Below are 23,310 nucleotides of genomic sequence, written 5' to 3'. Positions count from 1 at the left end.
ATTTGAATGATTCCCGATCTAATTAGACGTTAAAATTTATTAGTGCCTAATGCGGGAAGGGTTTCTTGTACCATGAGTGGATTCTCAATTTTTTTAATGAATCCTAACTATCACCATTTTCTATTATGGAGATGTGTGTGTAGAAGAAACAATATATTGATAAAGAAAGTTTTCTTCGAAGTCAAAAGAGCGATTAGGTTGAATAAATAAAGGATTTCTAACCATCTTATTATCCTGTAACATAGACCAATTAAATGAAACGAAAAAAAAAATGATAGAGAATCCGTTGAGAAGTTTATCTGTATCCAAGGTATCTATTCTATTCTTACTATAATACTTTGTTTTAACTGTATCGCACTATGTATCATTTGATAACCCTCAAAATCTTCCATCTTTGGTTCAAATCGAATTACAAATGGAAGAAATCCAAAGATATTTACAGCCAAATAGCTCGCAACAACACAACTTCCTATATCCACTTATCTTTCAGGAGTATATTTATGCACTTGTTCATGATCATGGTTTAAATAGAAATAGGTCGATTTTGTTGGAAAATCCAGGTTATAACAATAAATTTAGTTTCCTAATTGTGAAACATTTAATTACTCAAATGTATCAACAAAATTATTTTCTTATTTCTACTAATGATTCTAACAAAAATCCATTGTTGGGGTGCAACAAGAGTTTGTATTCTCAAATGATGTCAGACGGATTTGAATTTATTGTAGAAATTTCGTTTTCTTTACAATTAATATATTCTTTATCTTCTTTCGAAGGCAAAAAGATTTTCAAATCTCAAAATTTACGGTCAATTCATTCAACATTTCCTTTTTTAGAGGACTATTTTTCACATCTAAATTATGTATTAGATATACTAATACCGTACCCCGTTCATCTGGAAATCTTGGTTCAAACTCTTCGCTATTGGGTAAAAGATGCCTCTTCTTTACATTTATTACGATTCTTTCTCCACGAATATTGGAATTTGAATAGTCTTATTTACTTCAAAGAAGACGGATTACTCTTTTTCAAAAAAAAAAAAATCAAAGATTCTTCTTCTTCTTCTTATATAATTCTTATGTATATGAATGTGAATCCACTTTCGTCTTTCTACAGAACCAATCTTCGCATTTACGATCAACATCATTTGGAGCCCTTCTTGAATGAATCTATTTTTATGGAAAAATAGAAAGTCTTGTAGAAGTATTTGCTAAGGATTTTCAGGTTTCCCTATGGTTATTCAAGGATCCTTTCATGCATTATGCTAGGCATCAAGGATAATCAATTCTGGCTTCAAAAGGGACGTTTCTTTTGATGAATAAATGGAAATTTTACCTTGTCAATTTTTGGCAATGTCATTTTTGTCTGTGCTTTCACATAGGAAGGACCCATATAAACCAATTATCCAACCATTCCCGTGACTTTATGGGCTATCTTTCAAGTGTGCGACTAAATTCTTCAATGCTACATAGTCAAATGTTAGAAAATTCATTTCTAATCAATAATGCAATTAAGAAGTTCGATACCCTTGTTCCAATTATTCCTTTGATTGGATCATTAGCTAAAGCAAACTTTTGTACCGTATTAGGGCATCCCATTAGTAAATCGGTTTGGTCCGATTTATCAGATTCTGATATTATTGACCGATTTGGGCGTATATGCAAAAATCTTTTTCATTAGTATAGCGGATCTTCCAAAAAAAAAAGACTTTATATCGAATAAAGTATATACTTCGACTTTCTTGTGCTAGAACTTTAGCTCGGAAACACAAAAGTACTGTACGCACTTTTTTGAACAGATCGGGCTCGGAATTATTGGAAGAACTCTTAACGTCGAAAGAACAAGTTCTTTCTTTGAGCTTCCTGCGAGTTTCTTCTAGTTTGTGGGGAGTATGTAGAAGTCGGATTTGGTATTTGGATATTTTTTGTATCAATGATTCGGCAAATTATCAATGATTCATTCTATCAGAAATGTACTGATGTATACATAGGGAAAGCTGTGTGCAAAGAAAAGTGCAAGCATGGCTTGGGGAGGAATATTTACTTGTTTATTTAATTTAAGATTAACATTTATTTTATTTAACAACGAACTTATCTACTCCATCCGACTAGTTCCGGGTTCGAATCCCGAGCAACCCACTATCATATTGAAATTCCAATTCTCTGTAGAGGAGTCCGTATTTTTCCAATCAACTTCATTAAAAATTTGAATAGATCCACATACACCTTGGTTGACACGAGTATATAAGTCATGTTATACTGTTGAATAACAAACCTTCCATTTTCTATTTTTATTTGTAGAAAACTCGTGTGCTTGGGAGTCCCTGATGATTAAATAAACCAAGATTTTACCATGACTCCAATTTTGGAGAGATGCGAAAGTGAAAGCCTATGGGGTCGCTTCTGTAACTGGATAACTAGCACTGAAAACTGTCTTTACATTGGATGGTTTGGTATGTTGATGATCCCTACCTTATTGATGGCAAATTCTATATTTATTATTTCCTTCATTGCTGCTCCTCCAGTAGACATTGATGGTATTCGTGAACCTGTTTCAGGGTCTCTACTTTACGGAAACAATATTATTTCCGGTGCCATTATTCCTACTTCGGCAGCTATAGGTTTACATTTTTACCCAATCTGGGAAGCGGCATCCATTGATGAATGGTTATACAATGGTGGTCCTTATGAACTAATTGTTCTACACTTCTTACTTGGTGTAGCTTGTTACATGGTGATACAACCCAAGTTGCATCAAGGCCTTTCACAAGGAGCCAAGCTCGTGAACTTCAAGCAATGCAAGGGTTATTCATGAAGAGGGACGCACTTGAGTACACTCTTATCATTTTTTATCATTTTTTTATCCTTTTTTTCCTTTATTGTATCATTTGGTATCAGAGCCTAATTTAGGTTTGTTCCAACAAATCTAATCTTGGGATTTAATTCATTAAAAAAATTCAAAAATTAAAAATCCAAAAATCATGTGTTGTTTTGTTGATACTAGTGTTAGATCTGAGTTTCTTAGTGTATTAGGGTTTCAAATATTGAGTTTCAAGTCATTTGAGTCGGTTTTGAGTTTTTCACCATTAAAGGACCTTGAAGGTTGAAGAACTCAAAGTGGGTTTTCTAGTAGAACTTGATATTGAAGTTTGAAAGTTATTGGATGGTTTTTCCCTAGTGAAGAAGGTTTAAAATCTGAAATTTGGGACAAAAAGGAGTTTATTTGAAGGAGTTGAGATTTTTAAAGTTCTTGGTGTTCTTGAAGATCTTCAAATCTTCAAGAGGAAGAAGGAAAAGAAGGTGTTTGATCTTAAAAATCTTCAAATCAAAGGTTGAAAAGTGTTTGTGGGCCAAAGAGAGGAAAAAAAAAGAAAAAAAAAGGAAATCAGAAAGTTCAGTCCATTTTCCAACCACAAAAAAAAAAAAAAAAATCGCCACGTCAGCGTGACGTCAGCCACGCGCAACAAAAAAAAAAGCCTGCAGGAGCGTGCACTTCAGATTCAGAGAGTGTGCAGATCAACACTTAGAAAAATTTTCTAGTGTTGGACCAAAAACCACCCCAAAATTTTTCTAAGTGTCCAAAACTTCTCCAATTTTTTTCTAAGTGTTTCTCCACTTCTTATCTACTTTCTTTGATTCACTAAAGCTAATTAACAACTAGTAATTGTTCTTACTTGTTTGTTAATTAGTTCTTGAGTCCCATTTCTTTTCGTACCAATTCTCTTTGTTCTTTTCTCTTTTATCTTCGTCAAAACTTCTTGATGCAAGTCCGCTAGTTTGAATTGAGTCATTCGTTCTTCTAAGTTAAACAAGAATCTATTCCAGCCAAGAGTAGAACTTGAATCCCTTGTGACTAATCGGCATTAACAAGAACACAATCATTAGTCGAAATAATTTGTAAGGCAATTCAAAGTTGTGCTTACTTGAGAATTTGTGAGTTGTTATCACTAACTTAACGTGTTTGCTTGTTTTGTGTGTGTTTTAATAGGTACCATGGCGAATGAAGATGAAACTCCATGTCACGACCCAACTCCGTAGGCCGCGACTAGTGTCCGTGCTGGACACCCAGACGTACCCGATAACCCAAATTAGCAAAATGACAGAATATTTCAAATATAAAAGTCACTTGACGTTAGTATTAGCATAAAAGAACCGACACAGTACATGGAGGCCGATGAGGCTGTCACAGATCGTATCATACCCGAACATATACAGAACCCACACAAGTATATCTACAGACCTCTACAGATCATAACATAATCATAAGACGGGACAGGGCCCCGTCATACCCCTGAATAGCATACATATATATAACAGCGGCAAACTGTACCAATATACAGGCTCTGAACAAAAGAGCGCTCCCAATATAGCAGAATAGATGTCCTAGGCAGGCGGTCAGCAAATCTGTCTTCTGTACCTGCGCGGCATGAAAACGCAGCCCCCGAAGAAAGGGGGTCAGTACGAAATATGTACTGAGTATGTAAAGCACAGGACGTAGTAAACAAAGTCATAATCAGAACAGAAGGTACAGAAAATGGACAGAACATCCAGATTAGCAAAATATTGATCATAAAGCATAAATAGTATTTGTTGAAAACATATGTCGTACCTAGTCCCAATACGGAACAAGATCATAACCGAAACAGGACTTACAGAGAAGTGAGTGTGACATCCGAAGTATCAGATGCATATTTTCAAAACATGAGGAGTGTGTTCAGAAACATACAGCATATCATATCCGGCCCCTGTCAAGGGCTCGACAAACAGAACGTGGCCACCCCCCCCGACGCTGGTGCCACCATACATACGGAACAGAGTAGGGGATAACCCCGTAACATAACATATCATATCAGATGGCCAAATCAGATCATAGCATATCAGAATGTGTGTACATGGCACAGCATACTCCAAAACCCATGTACATAAATACCTGCCCCCTCACATCGAGGCACGGCGAACAATGCAGTGGAATACGCTTGACAACATATCCTGGCCCGGGCTCAGTGTGGGAAACATTGAGGCATCCACGAATGGAGTAGTGAGAGACTAAATGCAATAAAAATATCATAGATTTCCAGAGACTCAATGAGGCATATCGAATGACAAATCAAATCGATGAAGTCGGACGGAATCATAGCAAGTGTATATCATATGTCATAATGAGTTACGGAAGAATAATCCTCCTGAAATCTTTTTCATATTCCAAAATAGCTTACCAAACTCGAGGGAGTCAGCAAACGATTTTCCTTAGTAGTTGAAAGGATAGTTAAAACATTTTATTTTATATTATTCGAAAATAAGGCAATAGTACAATAAGAGAGCAAAGCGGGAATAGTGGAGCTAAACGTAATACAAAATATCGTACCTTTACAGAGACTCGATATAGTATCCAGAATAAGTATCATTAGTAGTCAGAAAGGTAGTTAAGACGTTTCCTTAAAGATTGCTTGAAGTCAACTTACAAAGGACCATAAGGGTAAAATCGGAAATAGTGGGCCCGCCTCGGGACAAACAAGGCGGCGGGCTCAAATTACGTATATTAAGCTTATGGGGTCACCTACAGAGGTCTTAGGGGTATGCCATAACTTTCTAGGCAGTTTGGAGAAGTTTGCATAATTTTTCAGTAAAGCCTACTTAGAGGGTTCAATTCTATTGAACGAAAAAGGAGCATTTTCAATTGCGGATTCCAATGGGCAGAATGTCTTCCGAAGTTCAAATCCAATCCTAGTACACCTAGGACATGCCAAGAGAAGAATCGGGATAGCTTTACATACCTTTTACGCACTTTACGCCTTTCCAAGTTCACTTCCCGTTTCGTCCAAAACCTGCAAATGGTCACATTTACCAAATGTTAACCATAAGGCTTTAGGCTTAAATCTCAAGTCAACACTTTTCTACAAAAATTTGGGCAGCATTTCCCCTATACATATAGCATCCCCGAGAATTCAACTCGGCCAAAATAATCAACAACAACCCAACAACAACACTAACAACATTAACCATAACTGCAAAACACACAATATGGCACAACTAGCCTTCTTTCCGACGTAATACGATAACTTTCATTCCGACCTCGCACTTCCGACTAAGCTCAATATTTTCATATTCATCACTACTCAAGATCATTACAATACAATTTAGAAGCATCTCATATCATTTCTACAAAATATTCACGAGACATACAAAATATACAAACTTTCCGCCAAAGTCATAATTCATTCAAAACTTCTAATCTTTAACATACTTATTCATAACCTGTTTCCATCTTCCAAGTTCATCAACAATCATCATAATTTGCACCTTAACAACTTCATTTTCATAATGTCATAAAATCGTACTAAAACGACATAAGCTTCTACATTCCATTTCAATGCAAACTTATATCATTTTAACTTCATTTCCATTGCAAGCATCACAACAACACAACTAACATGTTAAACCAAATTAATTCATTCTCCTTCCAAACTTCAAATACCACACGGCCACATTCCATTTTTCCAACTTCAACCAAATTCATTCCACTTTCATTCTCAATATGAATTCCATCCTACACACAACTAGAATACAACATAAATTTCAACTCATCACACTTGTACATTAATACACACACACGGCCACACATACATATGCACACCCACTTTGCAAACTTCCATATTTTCATGAATTCTACTCATTTCCATACACTACAACACAAACAAACCTTCATAACATAAAGACATGGAATGAATTCTTACCTTTTTCTCCAATCTCCTTCACTCAAACATGTTGTCATATTGAAGAAACAAGGGCTCTTTCTTCCCAAACAATTGCACCATGTTGTAGAGGATCCTTAATATACTAGGAATACCACAAGAAAAATATTTTTGGAGGAAGATTTAGAGTAGCTATATTTCCATGGCCATGGCCGAAAATGGAGTGGTCTTATTTTTTTGCTCAAGTGTTCTTGATTCTTCTATGACTTAAAGATGACTTAGTCATCTTTTTAAGTCCACAAATTAAAACCCACACATGGGCCTTGGACCATTAAGGGGCCGGCCACCCCTCTACAATTGGGCCTCAATTTAGTTAAATTTTTTTCCCAAGCCCAATTGGTCAAAATTCTTATTTTGTAATTCCCGAAACTAATTTCCAAAATTTCCATTTTTGCCCTTGGCCTCATTCCGTATTTCCACACCAATACTTTTCATGAAAAACACACATATATAAATTCAAATCAACATATGAACTTATTTCTTACAAATTGAAACAATTTTCCAATTTTCCAATTGTGCGAAAGCACGGGATATAACATCTTCCCCCCCCCCCCTTTAGAACATTCGTCCTCGAATGTTAGATTAGGCTTATAGGGTTTGTAAGTACTTCGGGGGAGTTTCTCTTTATGGTCAGCACACATAATACACATTCATTAATGAATATAACTAAGCAAAGCTTTTAAATTACCTGGAGGGATAGCGAACAACTGAGGATATTTCTTTTTCATTTCCTCTTCAGCTTCCGAGGTCATCTCCTCCCTGTTATTATTCCGCCACAGCACCTTAACGGAAGTTACATCTTTGTTCCGATTTTTTTTTTTTTGGAAATCCAGAACGACTACAGGCTGCTCTTCGTACGATAGTTCCTCCGTCACCCGAATATTATTTGCTGGAAATATTCTAGGAGGATCGCCGACACATTCGCGGAGCATAGATACATGAAATGCCGGATGGACCGCTTCCAAATCAGACGGTAAATCTAACCCATAGGCGACATTCCCAATCTTTCAAATAGTCTGATAGGGTCCGATAAATCGCGGACTGAGCTTACTCTTTTTGCCGAATAGCATTACGCCTCTCATAGGCGATACTTTCAAAAATACCCAAGCACCGACCTGGAATTCCAAAGGTCGACGCCGTTATCAGCGTATGACTTCTGTCGACTCTGGAATAAGTTTCACCTTATCAACGGCCTGCTGGATCATATCCGGGCCTATTAATTCTGTTTCGCCAATATGAAACCAGCCGATCGGTGACCTGTATTTCCTGCCATACTAAGCCTCGTATTGAGCTAGAATGGTAGCGGTTATTATAAGCAAACTCGATCAACGACAATGGTCATCCCGGCTACCTCTGGAATCAATAATACAGGCCCGCAACATATCTCCTAACGTCTGTATAGTGTGCTCGGCCTGTCTGTCACCCTGAGAGTGGAATACTGTGCTCAGACTTATCTGAGCCCCTTAATTCTTCCTGAAAGCAAATTTCCAGAAATTAGTCATAAACTGAGTATCTCTGTCAGTGATAATAGATATAGGAACTCCGTGGAGTCTCACTATTCCTTTAATACATATAGTCTGGCATAATCCTCAACCGAATAAGTGGTTCTGACAGGGAGAAAATGGGCTGATTTTTGATTTTTTTTGTTAGCCTATCAACCATACCACATATGGAAATCATACTTCCGTGGAATGCGGGGCAAACCCGTAATGAAATCCATATTAATTATCTCCCGCTTCCAAGTCGGAATTTCCATTTCCTGAAACAGTCCACCCGGTTTCTGATACTTAATTTTAACTTGCTGACAATTTGGGCACTGGTCAACAGGCCTTACGATGTCGGGCACACATAATCTGCCTCGGTATAACAATACTCATCCGGTAAAACTTCGAGCTGGATCTTTTCCTTGTCAAAGGTCGTATCTCTGTACGACACCAGAATAGGATCCTCAAACTGACGCTGTTTTACCTTTCCCATGATCAATGATTCAGTAATTTCTTTGGACAAAATTCCAATATCTTCAGAACCGACCAAATGGACTCCCAGGCTAGCTGACTAAAGAGTTTTATAGACCACATCCTTGATTCTGAATGTACGCCGGTCAAGCCGTCCATAGATTCACGACTAGGTGCGTCTGCCACAACGTTAGCTTTTCTAGGGTGGCACAAAATATTAACATCATAATCCTTCAATAATTCGAACCATCTTCTCTGCAGCGAATCTGGCTCCCTTTTTCTTAGAACGCATACTGGCAGCCCTTAGGGTCCGGATAAATATCAACGCGTACCCCATGTAAGTAATTCCGCCATGTCTTTGAAGCATGAATCACCGTAGCTAATTCCAGATCATGAGCGAAATAATTTTTCCCCGTGCGGTATAAGCTGCCGGGGAACATAGGCTATAATCTGACCATTCTCAGAGAACTACGTATTTCAGTCGACGTCGAAGGCCTAGGCCAATCCTTTATCGCTTCAATCTTCTGTATATCAATTGTTTTCATTTATACTTACTTTCATTCGCTCCCCCCTATTTAGGGTTATACTCCTACCATATCCATGTCTTTTCTTTCTGACCTGCAACTTAATTTTCTCCGTACAAGACCCTAACGGAATCACAACTATACAGTACAAAGTCTTATCTGATAGTTGGCACTCGAGTAATATAATTAAGGTAGTTGCTTATCTCATAGTAACCACATACTTCCTTCATACCCATTCCTTATCTGTCGTCTTATTTTTCGACAATCGAATTACTCGGTATTCACATAATTCATCATTTCATGCCATAAGTTTTCCTTTGCCCTGCACTATTTCATCTTAGTTCGTTTTTCGCAATTAACTTCGTGCTTTGCCCGTCGACTCTTTTAGAGGCTCTACTTAATCAGGTTTCTTATGGTTCACTTTTTCTGACATTTTGATCTCCTCACCATCCACTCAATTACCCTCTTTTCTTTTCAAACATCGTTGTAGCGGAATCTCCCAATCTCAACCGGTAGCCAAATGAATATCAGTTTATTTCGTAACATCGGTACCATACCTTTCCCTTTTTCTCGTAAATTCTGTCCAACTAATGCTTTCCATATATTACAACGCTGGCTATTATGGTTCACCAATCGATCGACATAGTCGGGAATGGGGGGGGGGGGGGGGGGGGCTACACATACGTATATACATCACTGCCATTTCTTTTACAATACATCTTCAATCACTTGTTCAAATTTACTCTAATTTCAGAGCTGCGCTGCTTTTTCTTCCTCTTAGCAATCTAATCCGTCTCAGCTCGCGTGACCCCTATAAGGTTTCTAGCCATTCCACATATCCTAGTTCCTTCAGGTTACCCCGAATTCTCTATTCGTCTCTTATATCTATGTTTGTAAAAAATTCTGGTACATTTCCCAGGGGGTCACCCATCCCATAATTGCTCTGGCCCTGGCACGCTTAACCTTACAACTTTAATGCATTTAGGCACGTTAAGGGCGGTATAATTACACCAATTTCCCCGCACGTCCTTTGTCACGTGGTTTAAGACAAGTCGGGGTCTTGACAGCTTCTCAGAACGTTCTTGTAGCGGGTCCCACCCCGACCTAGCGGGAATCCTTTTACTTTTCTAAATATATAGTTACCGTGTCGCCCCCTGTAAACCCTCAATATTTACCTTCATGTATATATATGTCCCTAAACAGCCCACGAGTTTGAGTTTTTATTCCACAAATTCCACCTCCCACCAGTCGAGGAAAACTGATAAAATGTGTAGCAGGGTATCTTCCGACCACCAGCAAAAGAAAGCTAGAATCCGACGAACTTCGCGGAATATTTTAGTACTTAATTCACATAATTACCTCCATATTTTTATATATATATTTTAGTCGTGAGCGAACCACTCAATTCCCGACTGCTTGTCATACATTTTGTATTCTTCCAATTAGAGGAAACTTGCTCGTCGGACATTTTTGCCCTTCCACATATTTTGCCCTTCACATGGGCTATGCTAAAACAAAATGGGGTTAGAACATATTTCTGGTCCCTCCAACTAAATTGTGAATTCGCTACTCGTATATGCTTTCTCGAGATAAAATTTTCCATATGAGGATAACGCTTCTTACGAATGACATGGAGGGTATCTCTTAAACTTTTAACCCAACATAAGAGATTTACCCTATCGGTATCGACTTTCAAGACATATTAAGAATTTATATCTTATTTTCCTGTTTATATTTCTGGAAAAATTTGGGCAGAGGTTCCTCTGTATTTCTTACTATCCCAAAACCTGTACACAGGAAATACCAACCATGCCTCACAGGGCCAACACATATACGTATATACATATCATATCATATCGCATCATAGCCACACGGGGCTAACAATTTCAAGTAAAAGTACAAAGATGCCGAGGGTTACCTCACATGCCCAACTCAAACTGCACCTGTTACACTTTCCTGTTTACTTTCCCTTACGATTTTAAACTTTATGTTTCAATCGTACTTCAATACCTTACCCAGCATACGTCTTTCATACCATTGCTTACCTGTGTACTGTGTAGCTTCCAATATCATCAGTCGCTGTCTTACGTCGATACCGTTCCCTAGCTGCAATCAAGGGTTAGTAAAGAAAGGAATTCATTTCCTACAGCTGGCTGTATCGCACGATCTAAGAATCAAAGAAAGGTAACACCCTAAATGTCCTGTAGCCTCCTGTTTATAGATGTGGTGCACAACACACCGATAAACATGACTCTACTAGACACGGTCTGTAGACACTCCGAGGACGAACCGCTCTGATACCACTTTTGTCACGACCCAACTCCGTAGGCCGCGACTAGTGTTCGTGCTGGACACCCAGATGTACCCGATAACCCAAATTAGCAAAATGACAGAATATTTCAAATATAAAAGTCACTTGACGTTAGTAATTAGCATAAAAGAACCGACACAGTACATGGAGGCCGATGAGGCTGTCACAGATCGTATCATACCCGAACATATACAGAACCCACACAAGTATATCTACAGACCTCTACAGATCATAACATAATCATAAGACGGGACAGGGCCCCGTCATACCCCTGAATAGCATACATATATATAATAGCGGCAAACTGTACCAATATACAGGCTCTGAACAAAAGAGCGCTCCCAATATAGCAGAATAGATGTCCTAGGCAAGCGGTCAGCAAATCTGTCTTCTGTACCTGCGTGGCATGAAAACGCAGCCCCCGAAGAAAGGGGGTCAGTACGAAATATGTACTGAGTATGTAAAGCACAGGACGTAGTAAACAAAGTCATAATCAGAACAGAAGGTACAGAAAATGGACAGAATATCCAGATTAGCAAAATATTGATCATAAAGCATAAATAGTATTTGTTGAAAACATATGTCGTACCTGGTCCCAATACGGAACAAGATCATAACCGACACAGGACTTACAGAGAAGTGAGTGTGACATCCGAAGTATCAGATGCATATTTTCAAAACATGAGGAGTGTGTTCAGAAACATACAGCATATCATATCCGGCCCCTGTCAAGGGCTCGACAAACAGAACGTGGCCACCCCCCCCCCCCCCCGACGCTGGTGCCACCATACATACGGAACAGAGTAGGGGATAACCCCGTAACATAACATATCATATCAGATGGCCATATCAGATCATAGCATATCAGAATGTGTGTACATGGCACAGCATACTCCAAAACCCATGTACATAAATACCTGCCCCCTCACATCGAGGCACGGCGAACAATGCAGTGGAATACGCTTGACAACATATCCTGGCCCGGGCTCAGTGTGGGAAACATTGAGGCATCCACGAATGGAGTAGTGAGAGACTAAATGCAATAAAAATATCATAGATTTCCAGAGACTCAATGAGGCATATCGAATGACAAATCAAATCGATGAAGTCGGACGGAATCATAGCAAGTGTATATCATATGTCATAATGAGTTATGGAAGAATAATCCTCCTGAAATCTTTTTCATATTCCAAAATAGCTTACCAAACTCGAGGGAGTCAGCAAACGGTTTTCCTTAGTAGTTGAAAGGATAGTTAAAACATTTTATTTTATATTATTCGAAAATAAGGCAATAGTACAATAAGAGAGCAAAGCGGGAATAGTGGAGCTAAACGTAATACAAAATATCGTACCTTTACAGAGACTCGATATAGTATCCAGAATAAGTATCATTAGTAGTCAGAAAGGTAGTTAAGACGTTTCCTTAAAGATTGCTTGAAGTCAACTTACAAAGGACCATAAGGGTAAAATCGGAAATAGTGGGCCCGCCTCGGGACAAACAAGGCGGCGGGCTCAAATTACGTATATTAAGCTTATGGGGTCACCTACAGAGGTCTTAGGGGTATGCCATAACTTTCTAGGCAGTTTGGAGAAGTTTGCATAATTTTTCAGTAAAGCCTACTTAGAGGGTTCAATTCTATTGAACGAAAAAAGAGCATTTTCAATTGCGGATTCCAATGGGCAGAATGTCTTCCGAAGTTCAAATCCAATCCTAGTACACCTAGGACATGCCAAGAGAAGAATCGGGATAGCTTTACATACCGTTTATGCACTTTACGCCTTTCCAAGTTCACTTCCTGTTTCGTCCAAAACCTGCAAATGGTCACATTTACCAAATGTTAACCATAAGGCTTTAGGCTTAAATCTCAAGTCAACACTTTTCTACAAAAATTTGGGCAGCATTTCCCCTATACATATAGCATCCCCGAGAATTCAACTCGGCCAAAATAATCAACAACAACCCAACAACAACACTAACAACATTAACCATAACTGCAAAACACACAATATGGCACAACTAGCCTTCTTTCCGACGTAATACGATAACTTTCATTCCGACCTCGCACTTCCAACTAAGCTCAATATTTTCATATTCATCACTACTCAAGATCATTACAATACAATTTAGAAGCATCTCATATCATTTCTACAAAATATTCACGAGACATACAAAATATACAAACTTTCCGCCAAAGTCATAATTCATTCAAAACTTCTAATCTTTAACATACTTATTCATAACATGTTTCCATCTTCCAAGTTCATCAACAATCATCATAATTTGCACCTTAACAACTTCATTTTCATAATGTCATAAAATCGTACTAAAACGACATAAGCTTCTACATTCCATTTCAATGCAAACTTATATCATTTTAACTTCATTTCCATTGCAAGCATCACAACAACACAACTAACATGTTAAACCAAATTAATTCATTCTCCTTCCAAACTTCAAATACCACACGGCCACATTCCATTTTTCCAACTTCAACCAAATTCATTCCACTTTCATTCTCAATATGAATTCCATCCTACACACAACTAGAATACAACATAAATTTCAACTCATCACACTTGTACATTAATACACACACACGGCCACACATACATATGCACACCCACTTTGCAAACTTCCATATTTTCATGAATTCTACTCATTTCCATACACTACAACACAAACAAACCTTCATAACATAAAGACATGGAATGAATTCTTACCTTTTTCTCCAATCTCCTTCACTCAAACATGTTGTCATATTGAAGAAACAAGGGCTCTTTCTTCCCAAACAATTGCACCATGTTGTAGAGGATCCTTAATATACTAGGAATACCACAAGAAAAATATTTTTGGAGGAAGATTTAGAGTAGCTATATTTCCATGGCCATGGCCGAAAATGGAGTGGTCTTATTTTTTTGCTCAAGTTTTCTTGATTCTTCTATGACTTAAAGATGACTTAGTCATCTTTTTAAGTCCACAAATTAAAACCCACACATGGGCCTTGGACCATTAAGGGGCCGGCCACCCCTCTACGTTTGGGCCTCAATTTAGTTAAATTTTTTTCCCAAGCCCAATTGGTCAAAATTCTTATTTTGTAATTCCCGAAACTAATTTTCAAAATTCCCATTTTTGCCCTTGGCCTCATTCCGTATTTCCACACCAATACTTTTCATGAAAAACACACATATATAAATTCAAATCAACATATTGAACTTATTTCTTACAAATTGAAACAATTTTCCAATTTTCCAATTGTGCGAAAGCACGGGATATAACACTCCAACTCCCACCCGAGGAGTAACACTTGACGATTTGGCCAACATGATAGCCACCTTGGCTAATCAAATAGGAAATGTGGAGGGAGAGATAAGGTCTTTAAGAGCAAGTGTGAGGGAATTGTCATCCTCACCACGAGTTCACTATCAAGGAAACACAAGTGGATTGCCTCGAGCCACTTCACCTACCTTGTCCCCCGGAACTATCCACCAATTTTACAACTCCACTCCTCAAACCACCAACACCTTAAACAATACCCCACCACCTCCACAAGATCAAATTCCAAATGACAACCAAATTCCAAATGAAACCAAACCACGACCAAATGTCACTCTACCCTGTCAAAACCTTCCAAACCCCCGACAAGCCGTCCGAAATGTCCCACCCGTGAATGATGACTATCAACGAGAAGTGTATGAAGATGATGTGGTTGATCCTTATGCTAATCAAGTTAGGGGACAACGAGGACAAATACAAGGTCCGCAATGAGGTAGAGGTGGAAGGAATGGCCCTATCCCTCAAATGGGTAGGCAAAGAGGATATCAAGCTCGTGATGGTTACCAAGGTCGTGACTATCAAGGTTATGATTATGATGAAGAAACTTATGGGAAATATGGGAATGGTGGAGGTCGAGATTCGAGTCTCAACTCCATCAAGGTCACTCTCCCAACATTCAAAGGGGGTAGTGATCCTAACATATTTCTTGATTGGGTGATGCATTATGATAAAATCTTCTTGACAAATGACATGTCCGAGATAAAAAAGACATCTTATGCCATTGCTCAATTCGAAGGCTTCGCCTCTACATGGTGGGAAACTCAAGTGAAAGCAAGGAGATTGCATGGACTTGCCCCTACACCTACTTGGGAAGGGCTAAATAATATCTTGAGGCGCAAGTATGTCACCGAACTTTACAAGCAAGAGCAAATCAAAAAGGTATATACTTTGAGGCAAGGCAAAAAGAGTGTGGAAGAATACTATGATGAGTTCCAACTTGTGATGATGATAATAGAGTTTGAAGAGGACGCATTAAATGCTATGACTCGGTTCTGAGCCAGGTTAAATGGATAAATTGCTTCCCAAATGAGACTCCACAACTATAGTGACATTGATGAAACTCTTGAAGCGACTATTGAGAGAGAGGAGGGTCTCAAGGAAGACAAGATCAATAAGTCAAGAGGCTACATAAGTTCATGGAACAACAACAAGGAAAAAGGAACATCTTCCTCCAATTGGGAAAATAATAAGGGCACCATGCAAGAATTTAAGAAGCCCTTTGTGAAAAATAATCAAGTTGAGAAGCAACCCCAAAGGTTTGCTCCAAAAGAAGGAGGTACAAAATCTAACCCGATCCGATGTTTTAAATGTCAAGGCTTTGGCCATATAGCAAGTGAGTGTGCCAATCGGAGAGCATTTATTCTAAGAGAAACAGGTAGTGATGATGAAGGAGAACATGAGGTGGAAGATGATGAGGGTAATTATGGGAATGATGAATGTGGGAGTAATGAAGAGCAAGATGATATGGAGGGTGATGGAGATGTCACCGTTCCAAATTGTTTGGCATGGAGGGTGATGACATGTATGGCCAAGCCTCAAGAAGGGGAGATCACCATCCCTAACTATGTGGTAAGGAGAACAATGATAAGCAAGGCCATGGATGATCCTAGCCAAAGAGAGAACCTTTTCCATTCTAAATGTGTTATCAACCAAAATGTGTGTGTCATGATCATTGATAGTGGGAGTTGTGCAAATGTTGCAAGTACGATGTTGGTTGATTTCTTGAAACTTCCCACCACCAATCATGAAAATCCTTACAAACTCCAATGGCTTAATGAATGTGGAGAGTTGAAGGTGACTCGACAAGCCTTTATCAAGTTCAAAATCGGAAAGTACCAAGATGAGATCCTTTGTGATGTTTTTCCCATGCAAGCTTGTCACCTTTTACTTGGAAGACCTTGGCAATATGATAGGTCAACCAAGCATAATGGAAGAACCAATCGGTACACTCTTGTTCATAATGGGCTCAACCATGTGTTATGTCCTATGACGCCTTTGCAAGTTGGTGAAGTTTACCACAAAATGAGGGAGTTGAAAGAGAAGGGCAAGGGTGTACAAGGAGATAGTGAGGGAAGTGGGAAAAAGAAGGAGTCGAGGGGAAAGGCTAAGGTGGCCTTTTTGGCACATCTAGGGGATATTAGGGAGGAGTTAGAGGAGCGACAACCGATGATCCTCCTCACTCATAGGGACTATGCCTTGCACACTAACGAACCAACATCTTCTTTGCCTAGTTCTATTTTTTCTCTTTTGCAGGACTATGATGATGTGTTTCCCACGGAGCTTCCAAAGGGATTGCCACCATTAAGGGGAATTGAGCACCAAATTTACTTTGTCCCGGGGTCTCAATTGCCAAATAAACCAGCTTATAGGGCCAACCCGGATTTCACCATAGAACTTCAAAAGCAAGTGGATGAACTTCCTGAAAAGAGGGTTGTGCGAGAAAGTATGAGTCCATGTGTCGTGCCCGTGATCTTGGTGCTAACAAAAGATGGAACATGGCGCATGTGTGTTGATTTTCGAGCCATCAACAAGATAATGGTAAAGTATCGCCATCCCATACCTTGTCTTGATGACATTTTTGATGAGTTGATTAGTTCATGCATATTTTCTAAGATTGACCTTAGGAGCGGATACCATCAAATCCGGATGAAACCCGGAGATGAGTGGAAAACGACATTCAAGACCAAATTTGGTCTATATGAATGGTTGGTGATGCCTTTTGTTCTCACTAATGCTCCTAGTACTTTCATGCGATTAATGAATCATGTGATGAAACCTTTTATTAGCAAATTCGTGGTTGTTTACTTTGATGATATATTGGTGTATAGTAGAACCATGGATGAGCATGTTGATCATTTGAAATGTGTGTTTGAAGTGCTTAGACAAGAACAACTTTATGCTAATGTGGCTAAATGCTCTTTTTGTGTTGATGAAGTTGTTTTCTTGGGTTTTGTTGTGAGTTCAAGGGGTGTTGAGGTTGATTAATCCAAAATAGACGCTATTAAGAATTGGCCAACTCCTAAATCCATTGGTGATGTGAGAAGTTTTCATGGATTGGCTAGTTTTTATAGGCGTTTTTTTAAAGGATTTAGTACCATAGCCGCTCCTTTGACCGAGGTAATCCGAAAGGATAAGCCTTTCTCTTGGGGTGAGGAGCAAGCAAGGGCTTTTGAAACTTTGAAACAAATGCTTAGCTCCGCACCGTTGTTGTAATTACCCGATTTTGATAAAATCTTTGAAATTGAATGTGATGCTAGTAAAGTAGGTATTGGCGCCGTTTTGATGCAAGACCAAAAACCCATTGCCTTTTTTAGTGAAAAGCTTAAGGGTGTGATGTTTACTTACTCTACCTATGATCTTGAATTGTATGCTTTGATTAGAGCTTTGGGTAATTTGCAACATTACTTGTGGCCTAAAGAGTTTGTTATTTGAACTGATCATGAGTCCTTGAAACACCTTAAGGCCCAAGGTAAGTTGAACAAACGGCATGCTAAATGGGTTGAATTTCTTGAAACTTTCCCTTATGTAATCCAATACAAAAAGGGGAAGGACAATGTAGTGGCTGATGCCTTGTCTAGAAAACATGTTTTGATAAATACTTTGTCTTCCAAATTAATGGGTTTTGAAAGCTTGAAGACATTGTATCCCGAGGACCCTATTTTTTCAAAAACATTTCAAGATTGCGAAGAATGGGAAAAGGAAAGATGGATTAGGGATAGGTCTTCTACTCCCTATTCGAATTTTGATGGTTTCTTGTTCAAGAACAAACGACTATGTGTGCCCGTGAGCTCTTGGAGGGAATTATTTGTGAGGGAGGCACATGATGGGGGATTAATGGGACATTTTGGAATTGATAAAACTTTAAGAATTCTTGTGGTGCAATTTTATTGGCCTAATATGCGTCGGGATGTTGCTAAAATTTGTGGGCAATGCATTGAGTGCCGTGGTACTAAGTCTAGGCTCCTTCCCCATGGTTTGTGTACCCTTCTCCCCACCCCACAAAGGCCTTGGCTTGATATTTGAATGGATTTTGTATTGGGTTTGCCAAAGACAAAAAGGGGCAAAGATAGCATTTTTGTTGTTGTTGACCGCTTTTCAAAGATGGCTCATTTTATTGCATGTCATAAAATTGATGAAGCATCTCACATTGCATCTTTGTTTGTTGAACATGTGGTCAAATTGCATGGTATTCCCAAAACCATAGTGAGTGATAGGGACTCTAAGTTCCTTAGCCACTTTTGAAAGGAATTGTGGGGACGCCTTGGGACTAAGTTATTGTTTTCTACCTCTTGTCACCCACAAACCGATGGCCAAACCGAGGTTGTGAATAGGACTTTAGGGTCTATGCTTAGGGCCATGGTTAAGGTAAAATTAGCATCTTGGGAAGATCATTTACCTTTAGTTGAATTTGCATCTAATAGAGTCATTCATAGTACAGTTGGCATGTCTCTATTTGAGGTTGTTTATGGTTTTAATCCAATAACCCCTCTAGATCTCACCCCTTTGTCTCAAGATGTTATTTTGAGTTTAGATGGAAACAAAAGGGCCGAGGCCATGAAGAATTTACATGAAAAGGTGAGACTTCACCTTGAGAAGAAGAGTCAAGAGACGGCCAAGAGAGTAAACAAAGGCCGCAAGAGAGTTGTGCTTGAACCGGGTGATTGGGTTTGGGTACATTTTCGCAAGGAGCGGTTTCCCAACAAAAGGAAGAGCAATTTGATTCTTAGAGGATATGGTCCATTTGAGGTTCTTGAGCGAGTCACTGACAATGCATACAAGATTGATCTTCCCCCGCCATAACACCTTCAATGTGTGTGATCTCTCTCCTATGGATGTGCATGATGGGGACCCCTTAAATTTGAGGACAAATTCTTTTCAAGAAGGGGAGAATGATACAACCCAAGTTGTATCAAGGCCTTTCACAAGGAGCCAAGCTCGTGAACTTCAAGCAATGCAAGGGTTATTCATGAACAGGGACGTACTTGAGTACACTCTAGAGCCCTCCCGGGGATTCCAAGTGTTGTTAATTGCATGGGAGGAGGGATTGGAGAAGAGTGTTGAATATGGCTATGCTTGCCATGAGGCTATTACTTAAAGGCTAGCATTTTCAGGTTTCATTTATAAAGAAGACCAACCAAACAATGCCCTTACTTCATTAAAGGTAGAATTGTAATAGCTTAGTTGTCTTCCTTAGCTTTCTAGTATAAATAACTTGTCTAAACATTTCCTAGGGTAGATTTGGATGAATATTTAAATTACTAAACTCATTGAGAGTAGAGAGCTTGTGAAGCTTTTGATTGGGAACCTTGTTGAGAGGATTGGTTGCTTGGGATCACAAGTCCCTTGAGGTCATCCTAGGAGTTTGGTGCTCTATTGATTACAATTTGAAGGTCTTAGTTATTATAGAACTTTGGTTGTCAAATTGTGTCTTTAGTTGTGTCAATCTAGTTATCCTTTGTTTTTCTTGTCATTTTCTTATCCTTTTTATTTCCTTTATTGTATCACATGGGCCGTGAGTGGGTGCTTAGTTTCTGTCTGGGTATGCGACCTTGGATTGCTGTTGCATATTCGTCTCCTGTTGCAGCTGCTACCACAATTTTCTTTATCTACCCAATCGGTCAAGGAAGTTTTTCTGATGGTATGCCTCTAGGAATCTCTGGTACTTTCAATTTCATAATTGTATTCCAGGCTGAGCACAACATCCTTATGCACCCATTTCACATATTAGGCGTAGCTGGTGTATTCGGCGGCTCCCTATTCAGTGATATGCATGGTTCCTTGGTAACCTCTAGTTTGATCAGGGAAACCACAGAAAATGAATTTTCTAATAAAGGTTACATATTCGGTCAAGAGGAAGAAACTTATAATATCGTAGCCGCTCATCGTTATTTTGGTTGATTGATCTTCCAATATGCTAGTTTCAACAACTCTCGTTCATTACACTTCTTCCTAGCTCCTTGGCCTGTAGTAGGTATCTAGTTTATCGCTTTAGGTATCAACACTGTGGCTTTCACCCTAAATGGTTTCAATTTCAACCAATCTGTAGTTGACAGTCAAGGTCGTGTAATTAACACTTGGGCTGATATCATTAACCGTGCTAACCTTGGTATGGAAGTTATGCATGAACGTAATGCTCATAACTTTCCTCTAGACCTAGCTGCTATCGAAGCTCTATCGACAAATGGATAAGATCCCAGTCTAGTTTATAGGAGGTTTTGAAAAGAAAGGAGCAATTATCATTGTCTTGTTCTATCAAGAAGGTGCTATTGCTCCTTTCTTTTTATATTATTAATTTACGATTATTTTACTTATATAGACTTTTTGGTTTACATTATAGAAAAAGAAGGAGAGGGTATTTTCCTGCATTTATTCATGATTGAGTATTCTATTTTGATTTTGTATTTATTTTAAATTGTAGAAATATAACTTGTTCCTCTTTGTTGCTAATGTTACTATATCTTTTTTATTTCATTTCTAAGAAAAATCTAATTTTGACTTCATATTCTTATCTTTGAAATAATAAAGAAGAGATAGTTTTGAACTTTAATCTTTTGTTTTCGGATTTAAATAATGTAAAAATGAAATGTAAGTACGCAAGGGGGCTTGTGTAGCCAAGTGGATGAAGACACGGGTTATGAATCCACCATGCGCGGGTTCAATTCCCGTCGTTCGCCCATAATTCATAAAAGTTAGATAAATGATTGGCTACAAAGGGATTTTCTTTAGTGAACGTGTCACAAGCTTACTCCATTTTTTTTCAAGATTTTGTAAAAGCAAAGAATTAAATTTGATTTTCTCTCCTATTTACTACGGTGACGAAGAATCAAATTATCACTACATTTATTCCTTTTTCTACTTTTTCTTCCAAGTGTAGGATAACCCCAAGGGGTTTTGAGTTTTTTTTCAACCAATTGGGGCTCTCCCTTCACCAGCCCCATGGGGATGGTCTACAGGGTTCATAACTACTTCTCTTACTACAGAACGCTTGCCTAGCCAATGCTTAGATCTAGCTCTACCCAAACCTTTCTGGTTCACCCCAACATTCCCCACTTGTCCGACTGTTGCTGAGCAGTTTTTGGTTATCAAACGGACCACCCTAGAAGGTAATTTTAATATTGTTGATTTCCCCTCTTTTGCAATCAGTTTCGCTACAGCACCCGCTGCTCTAGCTAATTGTCCACCCTTTCCAAGTGTGATTTCTATGTTATGTATGGTCATGCTTAAAGGCATATCGGTTGAAGTTATTCTTCTTTTGATCAATCAAAACCCCTTCCCAAACTGTACAAGCTTATTTCAAAGCATATGGCTTTCTGGATGTAGATGATGATATCTATACAGATGGATCTTATATATATCATAGAATGAAGTACCACATGGGTGGATAGATATATGAATCCAAATCTACCGAATCACTCATGTTATGATCTTCTCCATCCTGGGTCTTCCCGTTCCATCATTTGGCTTATGTTCTTCATGTAGCATTCAGATCGAATGACTCTATGAAATTACGTTGATACTTCCACATATTATGGGTAATGTAGGAGACATCTCTATTTTTCCCCCAGGGAATCTTTAGAATTCCCACTGCTTAACTTTCAATTCGCCTCTGACCTGCAAATGAAATGTGAATCACCCGTCCTCCTTTCTTTGAAAGAAGAGGGGCGCTTCCAGTCCTGTAGATGCTTGAAATAATTTTGTCTTCTCCATATTACTATATCTCTAGAGTCAATAATTATATATGAGGAACTACTGAACTCAATCACTTGCTTCCGTTACTCTTTAGTTTTCTGTTGAGGTCTATCCTACAGAGGTACTCAAATTGGATCAGTGATCGATTTCTTGGTTTCGTTGTAAACCTAATTGGTTATTTCCAATTACATAAATCAATAGTTCAAACCGCACTCAAAGGTAGGGCATTTCCCATTTTTATAGGAACTTCTGTACCAGAAACAATGGTATCTTCAATTATAGCCCCTCTGGGATGTAAAATATATCTCTTCTCACCATCCCCATAATGTATGAGACAAATGTATGCATTTCGACTAGGGTGGTATTCTATGGTTACGATTCTACCATATATGTCTTTTTGATTTCGTTCAAAAATCGATTTTACGGTATAGACGCTTATGACCTCCCCTTCTATGCCTTGCAGTAATGATTCCTCTAGCATTACGGCCTTTACCACAACGACGCTGTCCATAGATCAAATTATTTTGTGGACTGGATTTCACTTGACTGTCTACGGTTCCATTGCGTGTGCTCGGGGTAGAAGTTTTGTATTAATGTATCGCCATGCTATTAAGTATTTTTATTTAAGTTCTTTTCTTTCTAAGAGGTGGATAGAATAACCCGATTGAATCGTAATGATCATACGTCTGTAATGTATTGTATATCCCATAATAGGTCCCATTCTTCTACCCTTTCCTGGAAGTCGA

General features: G+C 38.7%; 1 protein-coding gene and 2 pseudogenes across 1 annotated transcript; all 3 read left to right on the top strand.

Moving 5' to 3' along the window:
• The first annotated feature begins 367 nt into the window (after positions 1–367).
• LOC132607750 (maturase K-like) lies at positions 368–1,189 on the top strand (annotated as a pseudogene).
• Positions 1,190–2,352: 1,163 nt separating this feature from the next.
• LOC132606026 (photosystem II protein D1-like) lies at positions 2,353–21,064 on the top strand. The gene is made up of 3 exons (XM_060319323.1): positions 2,353–2,730; positions 20,381–20,759; positions 20,868–21,064. Exons 1-3 carry the CDS (start codon positions 2,353–2,355, stop codon positions 21,062–21,064), a joined length of 954 nt encoding a protein of 317 aa, XP_060175306.1.
• A 1,825-nt stretch (positions 21,065–22,889) lies between these two features.
• The window catches only part of LOC132607749 (protein Ycf2 B-like), a 7,755-nt pseudogene continuing 7,334 nt past the window's right edge, over positions 22,890–23,310 (top strand).

Source organism: Lycium barbarum, chromosome 8, assembly GCF_019175385.1.
Source record: "Lycium barbarum isolate Lr01 chromosome 8, ASM1917538v2, whole genome shotgun sequence".
NCBI classification, from domain to species: Eukaryota; Viridiplantae; Streptophyta; class Magnoliopsida; order Solanales; family Solanaceae; genus Lycium; species Lycium barbarum.
The sequence above is the reverse complement of the archived record's forward strand: the minus strand, read 5'-3'. Positions and strand labels throughout refer to the sequence as shown.